We start from the raw sequence: 21,477 nt of genomic DNA on the forward strand, positions 1-21,477 counted from the left end.
CTTAAGGTTTAAACTAATTACCACATTATTTAACGTATTTCTAACAAGATATGAACATCACTCAAACCGCGTAATTTGACATTTTTTTTTTAATAATGAGGAAAATAAAGGTTGAGATGTTGATGAATACGTGTATAGTAACCGATGGAGTCATTTTCTTCAATGAGAGTGTGGACTTCCAATTCATGGGCCCATTTCGATACTTCACGGCCCAATCAAACCCAAATCAAACCCTACTCTGATACCAAAAGGCACAGATAATTTCACATAATAATACAAAATTATGAAAATATTCCTTATGCTTTATTTTTCCACAACATCTTGTGTTACAGATACGTAATGGAGAATCAAAATATTTATAAATAAAACAAATATTATTTTTACTCATTTATTTTAATTAAATAATGTCTTTTTAACTCATTTCTTAACTTTTTTATTTTCTCTCTCTTAACCATGAGAGTGAATGTCTTGGAGCTTGTGTTTTATAGTTTCCTTAGAATTTGTGTGGCCATTTTCTTTTTCAAATTGATTACATGAGAAACTAATTCTGCATAATTGATCTTAGAAATTTTGATTCATGGTACTATTATATGAATAATTGCAGTAACATGGGAGTGAAGAATGTGAAAGTGTCCATGGAGGCTCAGATTTTTATCTGAAAGTAAAGGTAGACGTGTGTGGCTCTTCTTCACCAACCGACTCTCTTTCTTTGCTTTGCAAATTACCCATCACATGTCTCATGTCACATCACTCTTTTAACAATCGATGCAATATTACCTCAATCATCATCATCATCATCATCTGCCATGTGTAAACCTCCTTCAACCATGATCGCTTCTGCAATTTATACCAACTAAGATTAAGATTATGTTTTGCCAAAACTACTTCATAAATTAACTCAAAGACGAAAATAATTAAGTACAATTTATGCTAATTCATTTATAAGTATTTTTTGCTAAAATCTCAACGTGGTTCACAAGTCAGTTTAATCGATGAAATATATAGATATATATGTATGTGTGTGTGTATATATATATATATATTTGACAAGCGTGTGTCGATGCAAACTGTTGAAGACCGTGGCATTCCGCTGACGCGGAAATATAGAAACTGAGAACTGTGACTAATTCGCTTTGACTCCAAAAGCACGTTCTCTTCTCTTCTCTTCTCTTCTCTTTAATCACTCCTCATTTCACTTTCCAAAACCACACCACATATATACAAACCCAACCGATTCTACCTGTCACTACCCAAATTAACTATCCCTGTCTTCAATCCATGGTTATTCCTCCGACCAAACACACCATTCAGCGTACGGAACAACGACATGTCGCCGATCAAGTGCTGGGCCACCAGGATTTCCGGGCACGCCAACAACCGGGAGCTCAAGGTTACCCAACTCAAGCTCCAATTGGGTCTCTTCGGAACCACCCTGGGTTCCCCAAACGACAAGCTCGCCTTCGAAATAACAGGGACCGCTACGAACAAAGAAAAGAAACCTTCTTCTTCCAAACAGAAAACGACACCTCTCTCACTCGCTCCTTTCTCAAAACGACGATGTTCTCACGCAACCTCTTCCTGTAGGTCCATCAGTTCCAAATCCCCCTCTCTAACATGGGACGAGCGCGACCTCTGCGCTTTTCATCTTCTTCTCAAAGACAACCCCCTCGATGTTTGCGACCTCGCATTTCTTGTCTTATATGTAAGAACAACCACTGTTTATCTAATTATCTAACTAATATTTCACTCTTATCGTTTTATCGTAAAATGTTTGTTTAAAGAAATTTTTAGTGTCGTAACACATGTAACCATGTTTTTCATGTCTTATTATGAATTTTTAAAATATGTTTAGAGTAAAAAAGCGGAAGAAATGCAGAGGAGGGTATATAATCTGTTTTTTATTTGTTTATTGATAGATTTTTTTTGTCTTTGTTTAAAAATGAAATGCAGGGAGAGGGCGGTGGGGGAGAGGCGAAAGCGAAGATGACGGTGGTCGGAAAAGCGGAAATGAGCATGGCGGTGGCGGAGCTGATGGGGAGGGAGGAGAAGAAGACGAAGTCCAATTCTCATAATCAATTTCAAAGAAGGCTTCCAATCAAGTTGAGGGTCAATGGTTTATGCATAGAAGCTACCCTTTTGGTACGCTGCAACCTCGTTTTCCTTGTTGATTATTTTGCTTTTAGTAATTATTAATTATTAATAAAATTAATTATGGTCAAACCCCTTTCATAAGCACACACAGAAAAAGTGGAATGAAAGTCTTGGTTCCTTCGTTGAAATTTTCCATGTTTACTTGGATGGATACAAACTCATCAAACAAAACCACTCATGTCATGTCCTATTTTGTTGTTTCAAACTCGTGACTCTCCTCGCTCATTTCTGTGTCAATTCACTTTTAGAATAACGTGATTTGACCGTCATTAGCGAACCTTTTGTCTTTTCCTTTTGTTTCTTTATTTTAAATTTAATCGTTTGTGGCTGTTATTTCTGCGTCAAATATAACACTTTACGTTGTATGAAAAAAAGTTACGGCATCAACATATCATTAATTTTGTTTGAATAAGACAGTAATAAGTGAGATGTCTGTCGAGAACAAAATGAAAAGGTTATACAAATGTGGTGACAAAATACAACTTCTCACCGCTCTGCTCTTTTTAACAGGTCTCTATAAGGTTATTGAAGTTGAGAGATTCTGATTCTAAGGGTGACTCGGTTTCAGCAAAACCCTTTGAAAACAGCGTCCAGCCAAAGAAGAAACACGGGATTATAGAGAAAGTAAAGCATTTAACAAGCTTGGGAAAGAAAAACAATGGCAAGATTGACGAATCAAAACAAACCAGTCCTTGTGACTCGGATAGATCCCCCATGTTTGACTCCGATGATTCATCCAACGATTCCAACACAAGCAGTGCTAGCAACAACAGTGGAACCCACAACATACGGCCAACACTCACAAAGGGCTCTGAGAGATTTACGACCTCAGACAGAAAGACTCGTTTGCAGAGGAATAGAAGCCTCAATGGGTGGAACTTTCAGACACCCACTACTGACAAACAACAAACTCAAACCTCGTACCCTGGTCCTTTCACGGTATGTTACTTACATTCTTACTTTGTTACCTCATTTTTATTTTTAACTAATGGTTATCACTGCAAAGGTCCCTCCTTTTTGACCAACTAGATAGTTTCTAAATGGTTTTGTTTACTTATGACAGAAACCAAATGAAGTTTTTCCACAAGTATACCAGAAAGGCACTGCAAGAAGTTGGGAATACAAGGAGATTAAAAGTAGAGATGGGAAGGCAAAGCTGAAAACCAATGTATTCTTTGCTTCCTTTGACCAAATGAGTGAAAGAGCTTGTGGTGAGAGTGCGTGCACGGTTTTGGTTGCACTCATAGCCCATTGGCTTCACTCAAACTATGGTATGCCAACGAGAGCGCAATTCGAAAAACTCATCACACAAGGTTCATCAGAATGGAGAAGGCTATGTAAGAGTGATTACTACTCGAAGCTCTTCCCAGATAAACATTTTGACCTTGAGACGATCATGGAAGCCAATCTACGACCTCTTGTTGTTCTGCCTCAGAAATCGTATACGGGGTTTTTCTCCCCCGAGAAGTTTCAGTGCTTAAAAGGAGCCATGTCGTTTGATGAAATTTGGGACGAGATAAAGATGAAGGTGGGTGATCATGAGCCAAGAATTTACATAGTGAGTTGGAATGATCATTTCTTTGTGTTGAAGGTAGAAAGAGATGCTTACTACATCATTGACTCTTTGGGGGAGCGACTTTTTGAAGGGTGTCAACAGGCATTCATATTGAAGTTTGATGATTCGAGTTTGATTTATAAGAAACACACCACAAAAGAGGAGCCTTCAAAGGGAGAAAGTCGTGAGATAATTTGTAGTGGAAAAGAGTGTTGTAAAGAGTTCATCAAACGCTTTCTGGCGGCTATACCACTTTGGCAAATGGAAAAGGAGGAGAAGAAATGGAGTGTTTCAAGTCCCTATCTTCATCGACAATTGCAGATCGATTTCCATTATAGCTCTTCTTCTTCCTCTACCTCTTCTTCTTCATCATCTTCTTCTTCTTCTTCTTCTGTTACTTCAACTGATTCTTTGTGGTCTCTCTTATCAAGTGGAACATTAAATTAGAAGCATAATCATCACATTATTATTCTGATATATCACCCAACGAACACGTGCAAAATCATTCGAATTTGAAGACCCTCCTAACTTTGTAGTTCTAGGATTGATGCTTATAAACCTTTGACATATCAAATTATGTGTCATGTAACAATCTTTTAGATTAGATATCGAAGATTGTCCTTGAGCAATTGCTAGGACCAAAATTGATAATTCCCAATAATTTAATTCTGGTGGCTGCACCTCTATTTTGGTGACAACTTTTAAACCTTTAAAATTGTGCCATAGATTTTACTGAAATTGAAGATCGAGAACATTATAAAAGCATCATTTATTCATACAACAGTCATCCTTTTGATTTTTGATTAATTGATGGATTTTAATTAAAAAAACAAAAGAAATGTCACTGCAGATGCCATGTATTTGTCCACAACATTTCATTTTTTAATCAATTTTTTACCCTCTAAAACTTAACACCATTTTTATCCAACTTTTTTTTTGGACATCTTGCACTGCAAATTTTATTTAATCACTTGTTATATCTATCATTTTATTTGTCCTCCTTCATTTTTTCCTCCCCGTTTCTCTTGTTTCTATTATACATCTAAAAATAAAGTGTACGTTTATAATTGGATATATATATATATATATATATATATATATATATATATATATATATATATATATATTAGGATTTTAATATTATATAGAGGGAGATATGAACTTACAAAAGCTATCCCAAAATGTAAACTTATAGACTTAGTTGAAGTTTGTCTTATTCTTGAATTATTATTTTAGCATTCCAGTTCATATTTCAACAAGCAACCGTCAATTATCAAGTTTGCTATGAACCACCCCAATACCAACTACATTTACACTACCTAACCCTTTGTTTAAATAGTGTGATGGAAAATGAGTAAAAAGGGAACATACCATTCATGTAAAAACACAATGATTCATTTGTGTCTTTTCAACAATACTCGTGTCTACATCTAAACCACTCATTCGTTTAACCAAAGATATCAACATTCAAATATATTCGATATCTGGTATCCGTTGATTATGTTCTCTGAATATTTCGAGTCTCATCAAAATACCATTCAACCGATATTTTAGCAACTCAATAAAAGACCGATACTTAGAAATCCAAATTCTAATATTATAATGATAAAACGATAGTTTGCATTAATTTTAACACACAAGTCTAGTCTACAGAGAAACCACGGTTTCTCAAAATTAGTACACACCCAATCTAAAGCGGAAAACAAACCTTAAAAACCACGTCGGTTGTTGTACTGTCGTTGGTTGCACTCTATGCCCTTGAAGCTACATACTTTTTCCCCCTTTATAAGGGGTTCCAACAATTAAACCTGCTTTTCAGTTCAGTTTCCCGAATGTGACCATTTTCAAAACTAGGGTATGGTACACTACTAGATGGTCCTAACCTCAATGATAGATCACACTTGTTTGTGCATGGATTCTCAAAATCTCCATTGAAAATGAATGATTGGGAGCCCCCACTTGAAGAATTGAAGTTATGGGCTAGGGGACTCTCGGCACCAACAACAGGGGTAGGTCCACCGGTGTGAGAAACAGACACATGTGACAAGTTGAACCCATGTTGAGACTCGTCCAGTTGAATGTTGTTACCATAGTACAAAGGATAAACTGAAAACAAATTTGGTGGTGCTTGATGTTCCACGCAATGTTTTTTACTGGTTGAAGCTACATGCTCAGACACATATTGCGATTTTGTTGAGAGATCATGGAAGAGATTGCGAACCTCTTCAGTGTTGCGATTTAGGTAACAACGTTGGTTGTTGCGCTGACTCCTTGAGGGTTTTGTCAGAGAGCATCCCAAACTCAGAGCAGCTGAACCATAATAATAACAACAATGGAAGAAGGAAAAGTACACATAACACGTGTGTGCAACAATTACCACCGATTAGAGCATTTTAGATATGAGCAAGTCCAAGAATAACTTGCGTTAATAATAGCTAATGTAATTGTTCATAGATTTTAGGAACGAGAGAAAGTACATACATAGAAAGAACAACAATGATACGTTCACAACTTCATTTAAACATCCAACTATTGCTTAAACAAAATTTGGAAAATGACAAAACCCCTTTCAAACAAACATGTTTTTGCATATTTGTAAAGTGGAAGAACCCATGGCTTCTACTTTTTACATTGGAATGGTAAAAATTCGTTAAAGGACATGGCTTTCCAAACATATTGCTTAGTCCTAAAAGTCACATAAACTTATTTCAATCTTAAACTTACAATCTTGGTTATTTATGATCATAGAATTGGAGATAAACCAACCAAACAAACGAGGCAAGAGTGTTTCTTTCACTTCTTTTCTAGCCTAAAAATTCCTTCTAACTTCATTCGAACCCAAAAAGTGTTAAAAAAAAATCCCTTTACACTGCCTAAATTTACAGTACTTCACAAGTGCACTTCCTCCCTTTGGTGCTAAAAGAATAGAGATAAACCCTTATGGGAAATCTTCTCTTCTCTCTCCGCATGCGAAAGCATCTTTCCCTTTTTATATAAAAGGTGATGAACAGAAGTTGAAACCTTCAACTTTTTTTTTTTTTTTTATATTTGATGTGAGAGTTGATTATAGTAAAAAATACCTTCGATGCAAGGTCGCAGATACTCTCCAGTTTGTGTGTTCTCATCACATCGAACTATTGTATCAATGGCAGCATTGGTTCTGTCCAAAAGAGTTGCAAGGTCCATATATTCCACCTGCCCAAGAAAATAATTCCCATTATTATTACGACCAGTATCGATTCAACAGCAGACAAGCTTTCATCCTCGTAAAAAATAGATAACCCTCAAATAATTTCTGTGTTTCCCTTTTTAAAAAAGGGAAAAGGTCGGTTTGGTTACCTCGGAATTGGCTTTGGAGTAAATAATTTCCTCTGCCTTGAGGACAACAACGGGAAGCTTCTCTTGATAGTCTTTCTTCTTCTTAGTGGAAGAGGTATGTATCTCGTTGACAACCCTACAAAAGAAAAAAAAAAAAAAAAAGATAGTGAGGGTGAGAAATTAGAGGAAGAAGAAGTGTGATTGGGAGAAGAAAAGAACCTGAAAATTTCTTGAATGAGGGTTCCTCGAATGGGTTGGTGTATTTGACCGTGCCATGTTCTTTTGACGCAATCGTAAGGTTTGGGAGCTGAACGGGGCATGCTGGTGATTAGAGAAAAACAGAGTCCTCTGTTTGTTTCATGAAAAGAGACAAACTATAAAATGTGAATTTTGTGTGATGTTAGTGGGTAAGATGGATAACTGAACTTCTACACTGTACTCTGCCTTTTGCTTTTTCTTATTTCTTCTTTCTTAATTACTTCTCCACTTTCATAAACAAATTATATATATATATATATATATATATATATATATATATATATATATATACACTTTATTTTGTCTTCATTCTTCACCTTTTATCATCTTCTCACTGTCGGTGACCCCAAAAACAAATACATTAGTGTTGTATCACTGATATAATACTGTTTAAGAAAAGACAATAAAAAAACAAAATAAGTGTATACGTCTCTTCTCTTAAGTGGAATAAAAGATTGATCCATAAATTCGGAATATGTGAGAATTGGGACGGTCTTGCCATATTTAATATTGATTAATATTTGTAATTTTTTTTTTATACTTTAGACAATAAATTTATTTTTCTTATTTATAAAAAGTTTAATTTTAATATATTTCTTTAATGTTATTTTTATTAAATTTATATCAATTTTATTATTAATAGAATCATAAAAGCAAGAAAAATGTGAAACATTGTAACAAAAATGTTTGGAGTGTGGAGTCAATGATGAAGTTATTTAATGTAAATTTTAATATTGTATTTATTAAATTTATTTCAATTTTACTATTAATAGAATCATAGAAGCAAGAAAAATGTGAAACATTGTAACAAAATTGTAAGTCACTTATTTAGTGGATTAAGGTCAAATTAAAATCTTAAATTTATCATTACTTACATTGTTATATTATATTTATATTAATAGGTTTTGAAATGAATATATGATTAGTAGAAATGTAATCATGATTTAATATCTAATAAGTGAAATTTATCAGTAAGTTTAATTAGAGATTGTGCTTAAGATTGGATAGAGTTAAAAGTTCTTTATTTCGTCTCACTTTATCTTATCAATCTCTTATTAACCCCTATGAATATATGGTACAAAAACTACTATTATAGTGTTTGTATAATGTTTGTAAGATTGTATTTATATTGATTAACTCATGAATTAATAAACAAGATATTATGTTAAACATCCATAATCAATCTTACCTTTCATAATCAAATGTAAAATGGACTAAATCGGACTTACAATTAAATTTAAAGTTATAATAATTTTTCATGTTTATCAGTTTTGGTATTAGAAGAAGAATGAAATTTTGTTTTATATTTATATTCATACTTATTTAATATTAAAAAATAAAAATTTCTACAATAAATATCGTGATTTCTTTCTTCGCCTGAAAAACTGTCAAAAAGTAATTTTATTTCGAATACTGCTATTGAAATGTTTTATTTTGAGATTGCTTCAATGTTTAAATAGCTAATTTTAAGAAATTTTAAAAAGTATTTGTATAATTTAGTTATAAGAAATAAAAGATAAAATATAATTGTTTTGGATTCTGATTGTTTTTTTAATGTATTCAACTTGATCATCCTATTGTTTAGATACTGAATGCTATCCTTTTTTTTTGTTAGCGCATAAAAAAAAGGGAAGATCGTTGAAGTTGGAAGTTTGAGAGTGTAGAAATTTGAAGAATTATTTTCTTAAAAGAATGGAATGCTTAACTTTTCTTCCATACAAAACATCAAAGAAAACGCATGAAAAATCTCACGGATGACAATATAATTAATTATATCCATTAAAATACAAAATAATTAGTTCGTTTTGGGTAAAATGGGCAACAAAACTTAATAACAAATTAAACAATCTCAACAAATTATTTTTTTACTATATTTATTTACCCTTTATTTCTATTATATTTTTCACATGTGTGTTATCTTTGTTCCTTATATTTTTCACCTTTTTTTTCTTCATTTTTATAGCTATTAGTTATCCAAATATGTGTATGGTACCCTTTCAATTTGTTGTATATTAAAATATAGTATGAGAAGAAAGTATTTAATCATAGAGAGAAGACAGATATTGTAAGTGTGCAATAAAAACAATAGTTTAGCATTTGGAAATGGAAATGAATGCAATAGAGCAGGAATAAAGAACAAACAAAACTCTAAAAAAGATAATGTATTTGAAGAGTGATGAAAGAACAGAGGACTGACAAAACAGAATATCCTATAAAAAGATGCTTCATTTTTAAATTATTCTCAAAGCATTACGAGAGTTATGCTTATTTAGTAATGCCAACATCTTAATATATTATTCCAGCTAAGGCTCCCATAAAGACATAGGAAACATCTCTTTTATTTGCCTACAAATACAATACTTTTTCCAGAAATTAACGTACAAAAAAAAAGTTATGACCAAATTCTGATACATTTGTTTTTATATTGAATTTTCAGTGTTATTTTTTGTTATATTTTTAAAAGATACTAATTTTAATATTTTAAAATATGTTAAAATTATTTTAGTATAAAAATATCAATATATTCTGAAAATTATAGTATAAAAATACCGACAAAGAATCTGAACTCTGTTATAATATTTCCATTTCTAAGGCAATTTATGAAATCCACCAAAAAAAAATTCCCATTCCTTTGGTTTTTCTTGGTTAGTTGGGCTTGAATATCTTATTTAATTTATAGTGTTTGGCAACTGATATTTCAAAATCATCATAATTATAATTGAAGAGATGCACGAGAATCCTACGTGTTTCGTAAAAATCATCTAATTGGGAAATGCGACCAACAAAAAAACAAAATAGACGGAGAAGTCGATAAAGTTCTATCATCCTTTCCGTCATTTTCTCAAATCTTACTTTTCTTTTGCCACCTACTTTTCAAACTCAACTTCTCACTTTTATTTACTCCTACTACTTCATTTTCTCATTCTATATATTTTCACGATTAAATATGTTTTTAATCCCTATACTTTGGACAATTTTAGTTTTAATCCCTTTTTCAAATTAAAATACAATTTAGTTTTTCAACTTTAAAAAACTCTTATAATTTGAATTGTTTACACTATTTAACACATTTTTGCTTCAATGTTAATTGAGAAACGCGTTTGAAATAACAAAAAAAGTTAAAAAAATTTGATAAAAATGACTAAAACCAGAGTTTTCTAAAATTAAAGGACTAAATTATACCTTAGTTTGAAAGAGAGACTAAAACCAAAATCGCCCCAAAGTATAAAGACTAAAAACATATTTACCCCTATATTTTATTAACTTTCTTCAATTAGACCCGGAAAATGAATTGAAATATAAAATGATAAAACCATTTTAAGCTCGTCAGCGGCTACCCAATCCAACTCATTCTTTTAATCGTTTCATTTCATTTACTTTTGATACTAAAACAATTTATCAAAGAAATGCATTTACTATTATACATTATTTCTGTCTTAAAATATTGAATCTTAAAACATACCAAAATAAAACAGGAAACCAAAATCCTATATATTACTTTGAATTTTTTTAGCCCATTAAAAAAAAAATAACTAACTCAGTTGAATATCTCCGTTCAATCCGCCTATAAAAGTTAATTAAATGAACCAGAGCATAAGACCGGGTTCGTTACCACCTACAAATATCAAGAAAAATTAATAGAACTTTGTTTTGAGTTTGCAAAAATCTTGAAATCACGATTAAAACAAAATAATTTGGAAATTCCACGCAGAAAGCATATTGTGACTTTTTAAAATAAGTTAAATAATTATCGACGAACTTATTAATCAAGTAATCAAGGAAAGATAAAAAAATCACAAACAACTTTCCTAAGGTCGAACATCATCATCTATAGTTCAAGCACAATTTCATTTCACAGTCACCATATCGACTGCGGCAAGCAAGCTGACACTGTTACTAAAGGTGCTATTTTAGAAAATTATAGAATCATGCGTTGTCATTTAACTCGCATTATTTAAAATTTCACTGTCCGATAAAATATCAACGGATAATTGAATGAAGATATTACAATAACTCTACATTAGTACACAAGCTACTATACAAAGGAAAGAAAAGCTCCAACAGGCCACAACGTAACCAGCTAACAAACTCACAGCAAAACTTTTCCCATACCCAACCGCAAAGCTTGAAGAGAGAAACAACTACAGCTTACAGTGACAGACGGTCTGTCTGTCTTCACTCGCCATTTAGACAATTTTCAACCAAAGATCTAAAAGAAATAGTTTCAAAATTCAAACGGAAGAGGTATGAACGATAGGAAATGAAGAGTATGGGACAACCATATCGATGTTACTTGACATCTAATTATGGTACATGGAAAATATTAATGGTGATGCAGTTAAATTAGGTGACCAAAGGTAAGAAGAAAACAAAAAATGTGCAGAGGTTGAAAATCTATTTCCTAATATATCAAACCAAGGAACTTACTACTACGATATCTCACCCTAACACTATAAAGGAACAACTACTTCCGGCGTACCTCCGATAAAGTTTAAGAATAGGCCGTCAAGGCAGGTTCCTACAGGATGGAACATTATTTGGTATAACCAATCAAGATCATCAGCACCAGCATTCAATAAAAATTTACAGTAGTTAATCGTTTGTTTTTTTTTTAAGGAGCAAGAAGTACAAAATCGAGAAGAAAATGCTAGTATTACAAAATACAGAGAGAGACATCACAAATGAGGTACACATCTCCCAGGCATCAAAACCCAACACGAATTTGTCCCTTTTAACTCAGTCCCCTTGGCATCCCCGCAGTACTAATGTGCAGATCTCAAGAATAAGATGACATCATTTGAAACAAGGAAAACACTATGTCATAGTAAAAAATAAACGAAACAACCTATAGATATGTGACACAAAAAAGGGAAAGGGATATCAGTAAGGAGTTTGATAATACCCGGCTGGAGGTCCCATTCCATTGACTGGGGGCATTCCATAAGGCATCATGGGCATGGGGCCTCCGGCATAGTATCCAGGGCCACTCAGTTTGGCCAAACTAGACTGGCCTTGCATCCCATCCCTTGCATACTGATGCCACACCTGCTGCTCCTGCACAAGCAAATGCTGCTTCTTCTCCATATCAGCCATTTGGACATAGGACGGGGGTGGAATGCTCAAGGATGCAGCAAATGGATCCTGATTAACTGGCTGCACAGATCCATCCGGAGCAGGGAGAGCCAAAACAGGGGTTGTAGTCTTTCCCGGTCCTGGCAATGCCACACTGCTTGCACTCCCCCCACTCAATTGGGTAGTGCTAGCATGCTGCCTGACCATTCCTTGATCATACATGCCAGTCAATAATAGAGGATCTAAACCACCACCTAAAGCTGCCTTCTGCTTCGACAAATTGCTTGCGGTCTCTACCAATGCCAATTCCCAATCAGCTTTCCCTGGCTCTGCAGCTGGGGTTTGCCAGGCTGAAGTCACTTCTGGTTGTCCATTTGAAGGGAATGCTTCCCATGATCCATTTGCATTATTGGCAGGCGCACCAGCAAACAGAGCCAAAGCAAACTTATTCCCCTGGTCATCTGCAGTGACTGTATCATCTCTCAGATTCACCAAATCCTCTGTAACCTGCGGCTGGGGCTTAGGCTCCGGCTCGGGTGGAGGAGGAGGGGTATAATTCTCCGGAGGAGGCAATGCTTTGATTTCGTTCATATCTGGTGCCGGCTCCTCCTCTACCTTCTCTACAGGTGGAGCCTCCTCTTTCCTCTCGGGACTCTTCGGCCTCTTAGCCCTATCCCTCACAAACTCCTCCAACGTCTCAAGCAACTTGCTGGTAATCCTCTGAACCTCAGGGTACTCCGAGGACCTAGCCACACCAGTATTCTTACACCAATTATAAAAAGCAACAAGCTCATCAATCTGCTTAGCCGCACTGGCATAAGCATCAAAAGCCTTCACGCAATCGGCATACTCCATATCAAAGAACTTGTCAAGCAACACAGCCAAAACCTCACATATATCAGCATACAACTGAAAACTCTCCTTAACCACCGGATACAAAGCAATCAAGACCATCCTACTATTCTTCGCCAACCCAGTAGGTCTACAAGCCAGAAACCGATCCAACAACCTCTGCAAATGGCCCATCTTACCGAAAACCCTCTCCGGAGTCATATCCCTCAAAGGAGTCACACTCACAACACTTCTCTCATCTCCCCTGCCCACCGATTCACTCATGTCCCCAAAAGACCTCGTCCTCCTCATCCCATTATCATACCCATAACCACCTTCCCCTCTGTACTCCCCACCACCGTACTCATACGGCGGCGACCGGAAATTTTCCCTTCCGCCAAACCTATCATCAGCACCGCCGCCGCCGCCAACACTACCACCACCGGCACCGGCGGCGGTGCTCTTTCTATCAAACAGCATCAACTCAAGCCTCTGATCGAGATACATGGCATAGGTCCTCACAAAAGCCGAGTGATCCCAGGAGCTGGAGTGAGCCTCGTCTCTAAAATCAGCCATATTGAGGAGCCGTGTTCCTCTGCGGGTGGCGTAAAGGATCTCCTCCTGGAACAGAGGGGGACCCTCGTTCATGAGCCGGTGTACGAGCATGAGCGCCTTGAGCGCCACAATCCAGTCGCGCGTCTTCCCCAAACGCTTGGACACCGCGGAGACGCATGCGTGGACGTAGCCCCGCGAGTGCGACATGAGGTTCAAGATCTCCCTGACGTACTTCTCGCTGGCGGGGTCGTCGTCGTGGCTGGTTGCCTTGACAACCGCGACTTCCATCTCCGGCGCCATGTTGCTGGCGACCTTCGCAATCCCTATGCTGGTCTGGTCCTTCACCACCCCAATCGCCTTCCGGATCGTCGTGGGAGCCATCGCAAACCCCAACCTTACTCACTCACACACTAAACCCTCGCTGAATTAATCAACAAATTTTGGAAAACCAGAAATCCGTTCAGATTGAATTGATAAATCCTCAGGACTTACCTGAGCTCCTAGATCCGCGCGAAATCGGGTAGGGGGATCCGATTGGAGGGATTCGGAGCTAGATTATTGGAGCGTTGCGTTCGGGTGAGAATAGAAGGGTCAAAATGCGTGAACTCCGTGGAACCCTGTGATCTCTCTGAGACTCTCAGATCTGAGATGAGAGAGAAAGACAGAGAAGAGAAGAGAAGAGAAATACAAAAGTCTGTTCTTGTAAACTCTAATACCAATAGCTACCGCCTACCCAAACTCTCTGTATCTGCAGGAAGGGTAGGGATTCGCTACGACGCGTACGGCTTACGGTGACGTGGACAGCTTTCCTCCTTCCTCATACCCATTTTGTTTTTTATGTTGCCGTTGCGATGTGAACACGTGGAGCCCCATTGCTGCTGTGATGAGGTGGGTCCCACTTCCTGAAGTACAACTCGCAAGTCGTCGGTGGGATGTTGAAATCTGAAATGCCTTGGATTCATCCCAAGCAACCAATGTTAGCATTTGTCTCCTGTGTTTGCCTTTTTCTCCTTATTTTCTTTTTATTCTACTCTCTCCCATTTCTACTTTCATTATTCTTTTACTTAAATAATAATACTTATAATAATAAAAGTTTATATGAGGCAAATAATAATTGTTAAATACAGCATATCCGTTAAAATCAATAATGTTCAGTAGAAAATCTTAAAACTATAAATATTACAAAGAATACAGGTAGCAGTGTTCACTTGCCAGCTAAAAAACGAGGGAAAAAATGTTTTTAATTATGTGCATCTAGATCACAGCTGATTCTCAACGAGTAATTAGCTGTTGAATACTAATCCAACGCATGCTTTCTATTGAATTCTATTTTGACTCTTTATACCATTTCTTTGGTCGTTGGAGTTAAAATTGATTCAGCAACACTTATTAAAATCTACACTTTGAATTTCTGTTTTTTTCTTTTTTTTCAACAACGACTTCGTACCTGTTGGAAATCCAAAATCAAAAGATTCAAGGACTTTTTTTTCAGGTCTTCTGTTTATTGAATTTGATTCTCACTATTTTTATTTATTTTTTGCTGAAGGTTTTAATTAATATCTTAAAACTGTGTGCTAAAAGTTTTATTTTTATCGTAAACTCTTAAAAGTTATTTTTTTAATGAGCCTTTAAGCGGATGTTATATCTATTTAGCTCAACACTTGCCCATAGGTTGAAAGTTACTTCTAATATTAAATCTTAACCCTTTTATGCATATAAAATGTTGACCTCTTTTATCAAACAAAACATCAAGTCTTAATCTAATAGTTATCGAGTTAGGTCGCTGGGCAATGATGAACAACCACTCACATCTTTACATGTAGACGTTGATAACTCATCTTAATCTAATTATTAGTTACAAAGTAAATTTTGTTTTGAAATTCAACACGAAATGGTCGCGTGGCCTAATGGATAAGGCGCTCGCCCCCGGAGCGGGAGATTGTGGGTTCGAGTCCCACCGTGATCGGCTTTTTAATTTTTTTTATGATATATTTATTTCTAAGTTTTTTATTAATCTCAAATCAAAACAAATTGAATTCGACCAATTTTAAAATGTCAACAGAAACTAAGAAAACATCGTCAAAAGACTTTCACCGTGTTAAGTAATTTATATTATTTTTTCTTCTTTCCTTTTTTAGCTTCTTATTTGAACTGATAAAAGGTTTTACTTTTTTTCAGAACGATGAGTCAAAAGGAGTAAGACATTTCATAAAGATAAAATAAATAATAGAATTATTTTATCAGAAAACACTCTAATCAACCATAACCACTGTAGTCAAAGTGGATATATGAAGTTAGGTATCTACACTTCAATGGCAATTATATTCAATGGCGTGACATATCAGAAAAAATGGTTGGAACTAAATTTGTGGTGATTTTAAGACTGTCATCACTCAGTTTAATTTAATGGACAAACGAAAAAGGGGAACCAATAATAGACAAAACAACTGCATAAGAGTAAAATATCCTATTTTTTCTTTAGAAAGAAAAGTGTATTTTATTATAGTCTCAAAATAGTTATCTAACATACTAATATAGGATACTATTTATTGTGTATCTACGATATCATTAAGGTGTAGCAAGCAGAACTATCACCAAATATTTTGCGATGGATAGACCATCGGATATTAAGGATTGTATTTTTAAAGGAGTAAGTTTAATGTTGCATAGTAGATATTGATAATCAAATACATATTATGTTTCCTAAACAAAGGTTTTGTTTACTTGAGTGGATTTGAACGAGAGTAATTGAGTGGATTTGAGAAGATTTGAAGGTAATTTTTTTTGTTGTTGTTTATTTGAGTGAATTTGGAGGTAAACGAGAGTGGATTTGGAAGTAAAGTTTCTGACAATTAGTGTAAGATTTAATTTATGTGACAGATTAAAAAAATTTACTTCAAAATCTACTCTCACTTATCTCCAAATCTATTCAAATAAACAAAAAAAAAATATATTCAAATCCTCTCAATTACTCTCCACCAAATCCACTCAAGTGAACAAGATCTAAAGACTACATCGATTATGTAATATGCACACTCTTTACTAAGGTAACTTAAAAAAAAATTATTACAATTCATTAAAAGTAAGTTGACCATTAGGTATCAATGGATCTATAATTAAGATCAATTCAAGTTTACTTTTTTGTATTAATTCATATTTGAGTATGATATTTATAAAAATACTAATTTGAACTTTGGATAATCTTCTATAAAATCTCTACCATTTAATAGAAGACTAAGAAAAACAAGTGTCATAGAATAGGAATTTATGGAGTGAAAAAAAACTTTACAGCATACAACTCCTTAACAAAAAAAAGTTTAAACAAGAAATTAGAATTTAACTACCATTCAACTTATGCAAATTACATACCCATAAATTGTTCCTTATTAGTTTTTCAATTATTTCCACTTTTTTATTGTAATTTTTTTTAGAAAGATAATGTCAACCATTTCAAGATTTTGGGCAAAATTGGCATCTTTTGTAACTTGAAAAGTAGTACAAGAATAAACAACTTTGTTAGTTTAATTGTGACCAGAAAGGATACGTGTCTAGCATTTAAATAAAAATGGAGTAAAATACTCAAGGTATAACTGATTGCGTATAATTGTAACTCTACTAAAATTTAAACAATTAATGTTACTAAATTGAAAGCATTTCACCAAAAATATGAAGTGAAGTACAAAACAAGACATAACCAATTTATTGTATTGAAGACAATCCTTGATCACAAAGAAAATTGTGCAGTGAGTTACAGTTATTTGTATGGGAAGAACAAGGTTGTGGAATCACAAACTAGGTAAGACAACTGCAACACATGTCTCACTACTGTTACTGCTGGCAGCAGAGGAATGCCTTTGGATACCAACTTCTTCATAAATACTTCTGCTACCTTACTATAATGCAATATTTCTACTGATACAAATGATCACTCAGAGATATATTGAAATGTGAAAGTTCGAGTGATTGAAACAAAAAGTTATTATTAAAGAATTAAAGTTGAAGCAGTTACTTGAAATCCAACTTTTCATATTGAGGTTTTTGCTCTCTACAACCTTTTCAAAGCAAATACTTTTTCCCATAAACAGCATCATAGCAAAATTATAAACTGTATCAAATAGTTTCACTTCCATTCTTCAGTAGCACCAAACGCCGCACTGTATCTATAAATGATCTGCAAATCGACAAGGTGATGTTATTCTTTAGATACCTTAACATCATAATATTCCTAAACTCTCACTTATTTTATCCAAATAATCAATCTATATATAAAATATGGACTTACTGCCATGGAACATGTCCTACTTGCAGCCAATCCCCTTGCTCGTTTCGAAAGGTGAGTGTGTAACTTTCTCCAGCCTCCTCCAATTTTTGGTCTGCATAAATATATAGTGTATATGGACAAAATCAAAAACAAAATCCACTGTATACACCTTAAGAAAAGTATGCAGAACTATTCACTTACATTTAGCAAACATGTTGATCAAGGCGTTTGTAAGTGTTTTATACGAGTTGAAAAGCCTCAAATTGATTTTCCTTCCTATGGTTACCCCTTCCATGTTAACTTTCACATATAAAGAGTTTGGTCCTCTACTTTGATTCCCATTAGCTTGAATCCTATCGTTCCTGATTTGGCCTCTTGCAGGATGATGCTGATGAAGTTCTTTCCTCCTCCATGACTTAACTGGTGGCCACCCCACCAAATGGTTTTCTTCACTACGGTTCCTGTGTGTACATATATAAAAGTAAGATATATATATATATATATATATATATATATATATATATATATATATATAGCTTCTCATTTTCAGAAAGTGTAGTTCTACTGTACTGAGAACAAAACAGTGCAATTATTCTATGATCAATTGAAGTTTTATCTTGATAATATGTATAATACAAATTTTTACTAAAGGTCAACTAAGTCCAATTTTGATAGAAGAACAACACATATTTATAGAGCTGTATCTGAGTGTTGTCTTTTACCGAGAGATGTGTATATATGATCCAAATGTTAATTTAAACTTTACAAGCTACTTTTAGAAGGGTAAGAAAACCTGGAAATAGGGAAACAGAACTTACTTGTTGGGTGTGTGAATGTTTCTTCGCACTTTTTGACTACGGTCATCTTCTTCATTTGGCTGCCCACTCCATACTAGTAAAGGGAAAGGTTTCAGAAAACGTTCAAAGGATTCTTCAAAGTTGCGCTTGTGTTTGACATGCTTTCCACTTTCAGAACCGCAACTGGGTCTCCATAACTCTGAACTCACTATTTGTTTGGACTTGCTGAGCTTGAATTCCTCGGCGGAGTTGTGAGTGGGGAGAGCAAGACCTAACTGAAGTTCCATATGCACGTGGTATAACGAAGAAGCTACCTAGGATATGTGCAACGGGCACAGTCGAACATTTATATGGGCTATTCTCAAAGTTAGATATAGATCACTCCTAGCCTTCTCAAAAGTTATTGAGATTATTATTAGACCTTTGAGACTTGCAATAAGTATATATATATATTATTTATGTGTGCATGTGTGAGTGAAGCATAAGAATGAAAAGGACCACTGTCTTATGGAAGAAGGATAGTTAAAGACAAGATGGAAGGTGGGTCGGCTAAAAGTGAAGCAGCATTATAAGCTAGTTGAGGAATGAGAGCACCAACGTGCCACAACCACTTTACCCGCTTTCTTTAGTTGTCTCAATTTTCCTACATGTGTCCCCACCTACACATATATATTCTCTCTCTAGAAATTTTCTCATTGCTTTGGTTAATTTATTATATACTTAGTATAATAATAATAATAATCATGTATTAATGTTTTAGGAAACTATCGCATTCGTTAAAACCGTAATCGGGTGAAGATGATCATTCTGAAAAGATTACAGATTAGGTTCATCAACTGGGGAAGAATCTAATCTTGGAAACACGATGTGTTGATATCCATTTCAAGATAAATGAGACACAGACAGATAAGCAGAAAGAATGCAGAGATAGATATATATAACATGATATAATTTTATATTATTTATCAAAAACGGAACAACTTGTATTTGTTTATGATACGATTGGTTTTCTTTTTCTTTTTCTAGTGGAATCTCTTTATAGCCTAACATCGTGTGTCAAATTTTGTGTCTCCTCCCTCTGATTGTGATTAATGATGTTGAACTTGGATCAAACTCTTGAGCATGTAGCAAACGAAAAATACGATTTTTGGTAGCTTGCAAACAAAACAAAAAATGTTTAAAAAGAAGAAAGAAAGTAGCCGTTCATGCACCTGTTGATATTGTTTGCTAAATATGTCAAATGTGTCGGTTGATGTCCGTCAAACGTATCATGATTTTAGAAGAACTCAGAAGTACACATACGCTTCACCTTGGTTTGATTATTTGATGATATATAAATTAATTGGTTGATTAATAATTAACTAATAATCCCTTAGGTATATGATGTTAAGAATAGTTTGTTTTAGATTATGTTTGAAAATAGTGGTGGAGAAAGGTAAGTAGCATGGTTAGGTATATGGTCGAAAAGAAAATGGTAGTGTAGGGCTATGAATAGAGGAAAATGGAGTGCTGGTCCAGGTTAAGAGGTAGTGAAGGGCACGTGGTGGTGCAAGGGAAATGGGAGAATATGGTATTGAGGTTGCAAAGTTGAAGTAGTAGGACCCTAAAAATATGATAGGTCTAACTCCTTGCTTGCCCTTTGCCTGGCATTGATTACTGCTCCCACTCTCTACAACTCACCATATCCAACCATCACTCTTCACAACTCCCACCTCTGTCTCTCCTCAATGTTGTTACTTTTCAGGATAACGATTAGAGTAATTCTCTCAAACACCTTTACAGTCATTTCATTTTACATCTATTACAAGAATAAAATACGAATTGTACCCTACATACAACAGTTATATTGATCAGATGGTTAATATTTTCAGATGATCATTAAGTAAGAAGATCATTTTCACCTTCATTTATTTCTTTAAATCGAACAATCAGACATCTATTAATCATCTATATTATAAATTGAAAACATTTATAAATAAAATACATTTTGAATCTTAATTAAAATTACGTTACGAAATCTATAAATACATAAATAAAATAAAGAAATGGATAATTATATTTATTGTAAATTTGAGACTTTATTATAATAATTTAGTTAAGTAAATGACTTGAGTAGGAGTGTTTTCACACGTACTCATACTAAGAATTGAAATATTAAAGATTTATGAAAACTTTGTAACTAAAACCTAAAAGGACTTTTAAGAGACTTGGAGAAAAATATGAAAAAATGTTTTGATTGTGATTTTCAATCTCATATCTGAAAGTAATATAAAACAATAAAATTTTGTATTTATAAAAGAAAAAAAAACAGTATCAAATGATTTTGTTTGTTATTCTAACAATTAATTCCTAAATATAAATTTAATTCAACTTTTACCCTTTAATCAAGATTTTAAAAAAAACTTATATAATCTATAATCAAAATTAATGATAATTGTTTAATATTGTCATTTTCTACTTTAATTAACACTTTTTATAATGAAGGATACTCTATAAAAAGGGTTAAATATTTAACTTAGAGTTTGGTAGAAAAGACACTAAAACTAGAGTTTTCTAAAATTGAAAGATTAAATTTTACCTTAATTTAAAAATGGACTAAAACCAAAATCAAAGTATAGGAACTAAAAACATATTTAACTCAAAATTAAATATTATAAATATTATCTACACTCATATGA

General features: G+C 34.2%; 4 protein-coding genes and 1 non-coding gene across 5 annotated transcripts; 2 read left to right on the forward strand and 3 right to left on the reverse strand.

Annotated features, from left to right (window-relative positions):
* The first annotated feature begins 937 nt into the window (after window positions 1-937).
* LOC106759752 lies at window positions 938-4,167 on the forward strand. Its single transcript, XM_014643083.2, has 4 exons — window positions 938-1,702; window positions 1,951-2,139; window positions 2,662-3,090; window positions 3,215-4,167. Exons 1-4 carry the CDS (start codon window positions 1,328-1,330, stop codon window positions 4,151-4,153), a joined length of 1,932 nt encoding a protein of 643 aa, XP_014498569.1. The 5' UTR covers window positions 938-1,327; the 3' UTR covers window positions 4,154-4,167.
* A 1,115-nt stretch (window positions 4,168-5,282) lies between these two features.
* LOC106761201 lies at window positions 5,283-7,485 on the reverse strand. Its single transcript, XM_014644729.2, has 4 exons — window positions 7,244-7,485; window positions 7,046-7,160; window positions 6,787-6,901; window positions 5,283-6,016 (listed from the first exon to the last, which is right to left on the reverse strand). The coding sequence occupies exons 1-4, from the start codon at window positions 7,342-7,344 to the stop codon at window positions 5,490-5,492; spliced, it is 858 nt and encodes a 285-aa protein (XP_014500215.1). The 5' UTR covers window positions 7,345-7,485; the 3' UTR covers window positions 5,283-5,489.
* Window positions 7,486-11,768: 4,283 nt separating this feature from the next.
* On the reverse strand, window positions 11,769-14,480 carry LOC106762190 (putative clathrin assembly protein At2g25430). Its single transcript, XM_014645955.2, has 2 exons — window positions 14,234-14,480; window positions 11,769-14,151 (listed from the first exon to the last, which is right to left on the reverse strand). The coding sequence occupies exon 2, from the start codon at window positions 14,120-14,122 to the stop codon at window positions 12,164-12,166; it is 1,959 nt and encodes a 652-aa protein (XP_014501441.1). The 5' UTR covers window positions 14,123-14,151; window positions 14,234-14,480; the 3' UTR covers window positions 11,769-12,163.
* Window positions 14,481-15,634: 1,154 nt separating this feature from the next.
* TRNAR-CCG lies at window positions 15,635-15,707 on the forward strand. The gene has a single exon. It is a non-coding gene; the product is annotated as a tRNA-Arg (tRNA).
* Window positions 15,708-17,418: 1,711 nt separating this feature from the next.
* Window positions 17,419-19,203, reverse strand: LOC106761476 (auxin-responsive protein IAA29). Its single transcript, XM_014645030.2, has 4 exons — window positions 18,821-19,203; window positions 18,204-18,463; window positions 18,024-18,114; window positions 17,419-17,912 (listed from the first exon to the last, which is right to left on the reverse strand). The coding sequence occupies exons 1-4, from the start codon at window positions 19,084-19,086 to the stop codon at window positions 17,852-17,854; spliced, it is 678 nt and encodes a 225-aa protein (XP_014500516.1). The 5' UTR covers window positions 19,087-19,203; the 3' UTR covers window positions 17,419-17,851.
* Between the last annotated feature and the right edge of the window lie 2,274 nt (window positions 19,204-21,477).

The sequence above is a fragment of the Vigna radiata genome, chromosome 5 (genome assembly GCF_000741045.1).
Source record: "Vigna radiata var. radiata cultivar VC1973A chromosome 5, Vradiata_ver6, whole genome shotgun sequence".
Taxonomy (NCBI): domain Eukaryota; kingdom Viridiplantae; phylum Streptophyta; class Magnoliopsida; order Fabales; family Fabaceae; genus Vigna; species Vigna radiata.

Coding starts and splice junctions, on each gene's coding strand:
- LOC106759752 (XM_014643083.2), top strand. CDS start 1,328: ATGTCGCCGATCAAGTGCTGGGCCACCAGGATTTCCGGGCACGCCAAC. Junction 1,703..1,950: donor TCGCATTTCTTGTCTTATAT/GTAAGAACAACC, acceptor AATGAAATGCAG/GGAGAGGGCGGTGGGGGAGA. Junction 2,140..2,661: donor GCATAGAAGCTACCCTTTTG/GTACGCTGCAAC, acceptor TCTTTTTAACAG/GTCTCTATAAGGTTATTGAA.
- LOC106761201 (XM_014644729.2), bottom strand. CDS start 7,344: ATGCCCCGTTCAGCTCCCAAACCTTACGATTGCGTCAAAAGAACATGG. Junction 7,161..7,243: donor CTCATTCAAGAAATTTTCAG/GTTCTTTTCTTC, acceptor TTTCTTTTGTAG/GGTTGTCAACGAGATACATA. Junction 6,017..6,786: donor TCTGCGACCTTGCATCGAAG/GTATTTTTTACT, acceptor ATTATGGTTCAG/CTGCTCTGAGTTTGGGATGC.
- LOC106762190 (XM_014645955.2), bottom strand. CDS start 14,122: ATGGCTCCCACGACGATCCGGAAGGCGATTGGGGTGGTGAAGGACCAG.
- LOC106761476 (XM_014645030.2), bottom strand. CDS start 19,086: ATGGAACTTCAGTTAGGTCTTGCTCTCCCCACTCACAACTCCGCCGAG. Junction 18,464..18,820: donor AACATTCACACACCCAACAA/GTAAGTTCTGTT, acceptor ATGTACACACAG/GAACCGTAGTGAAGAAAACC. Junction 17,913..18,023: donor GTAGGACATGTTCCATGGCA/GTAAGTCCATAT, acceptor GTCGATTTGCAG/ATCATTTATAGATACAGTGC.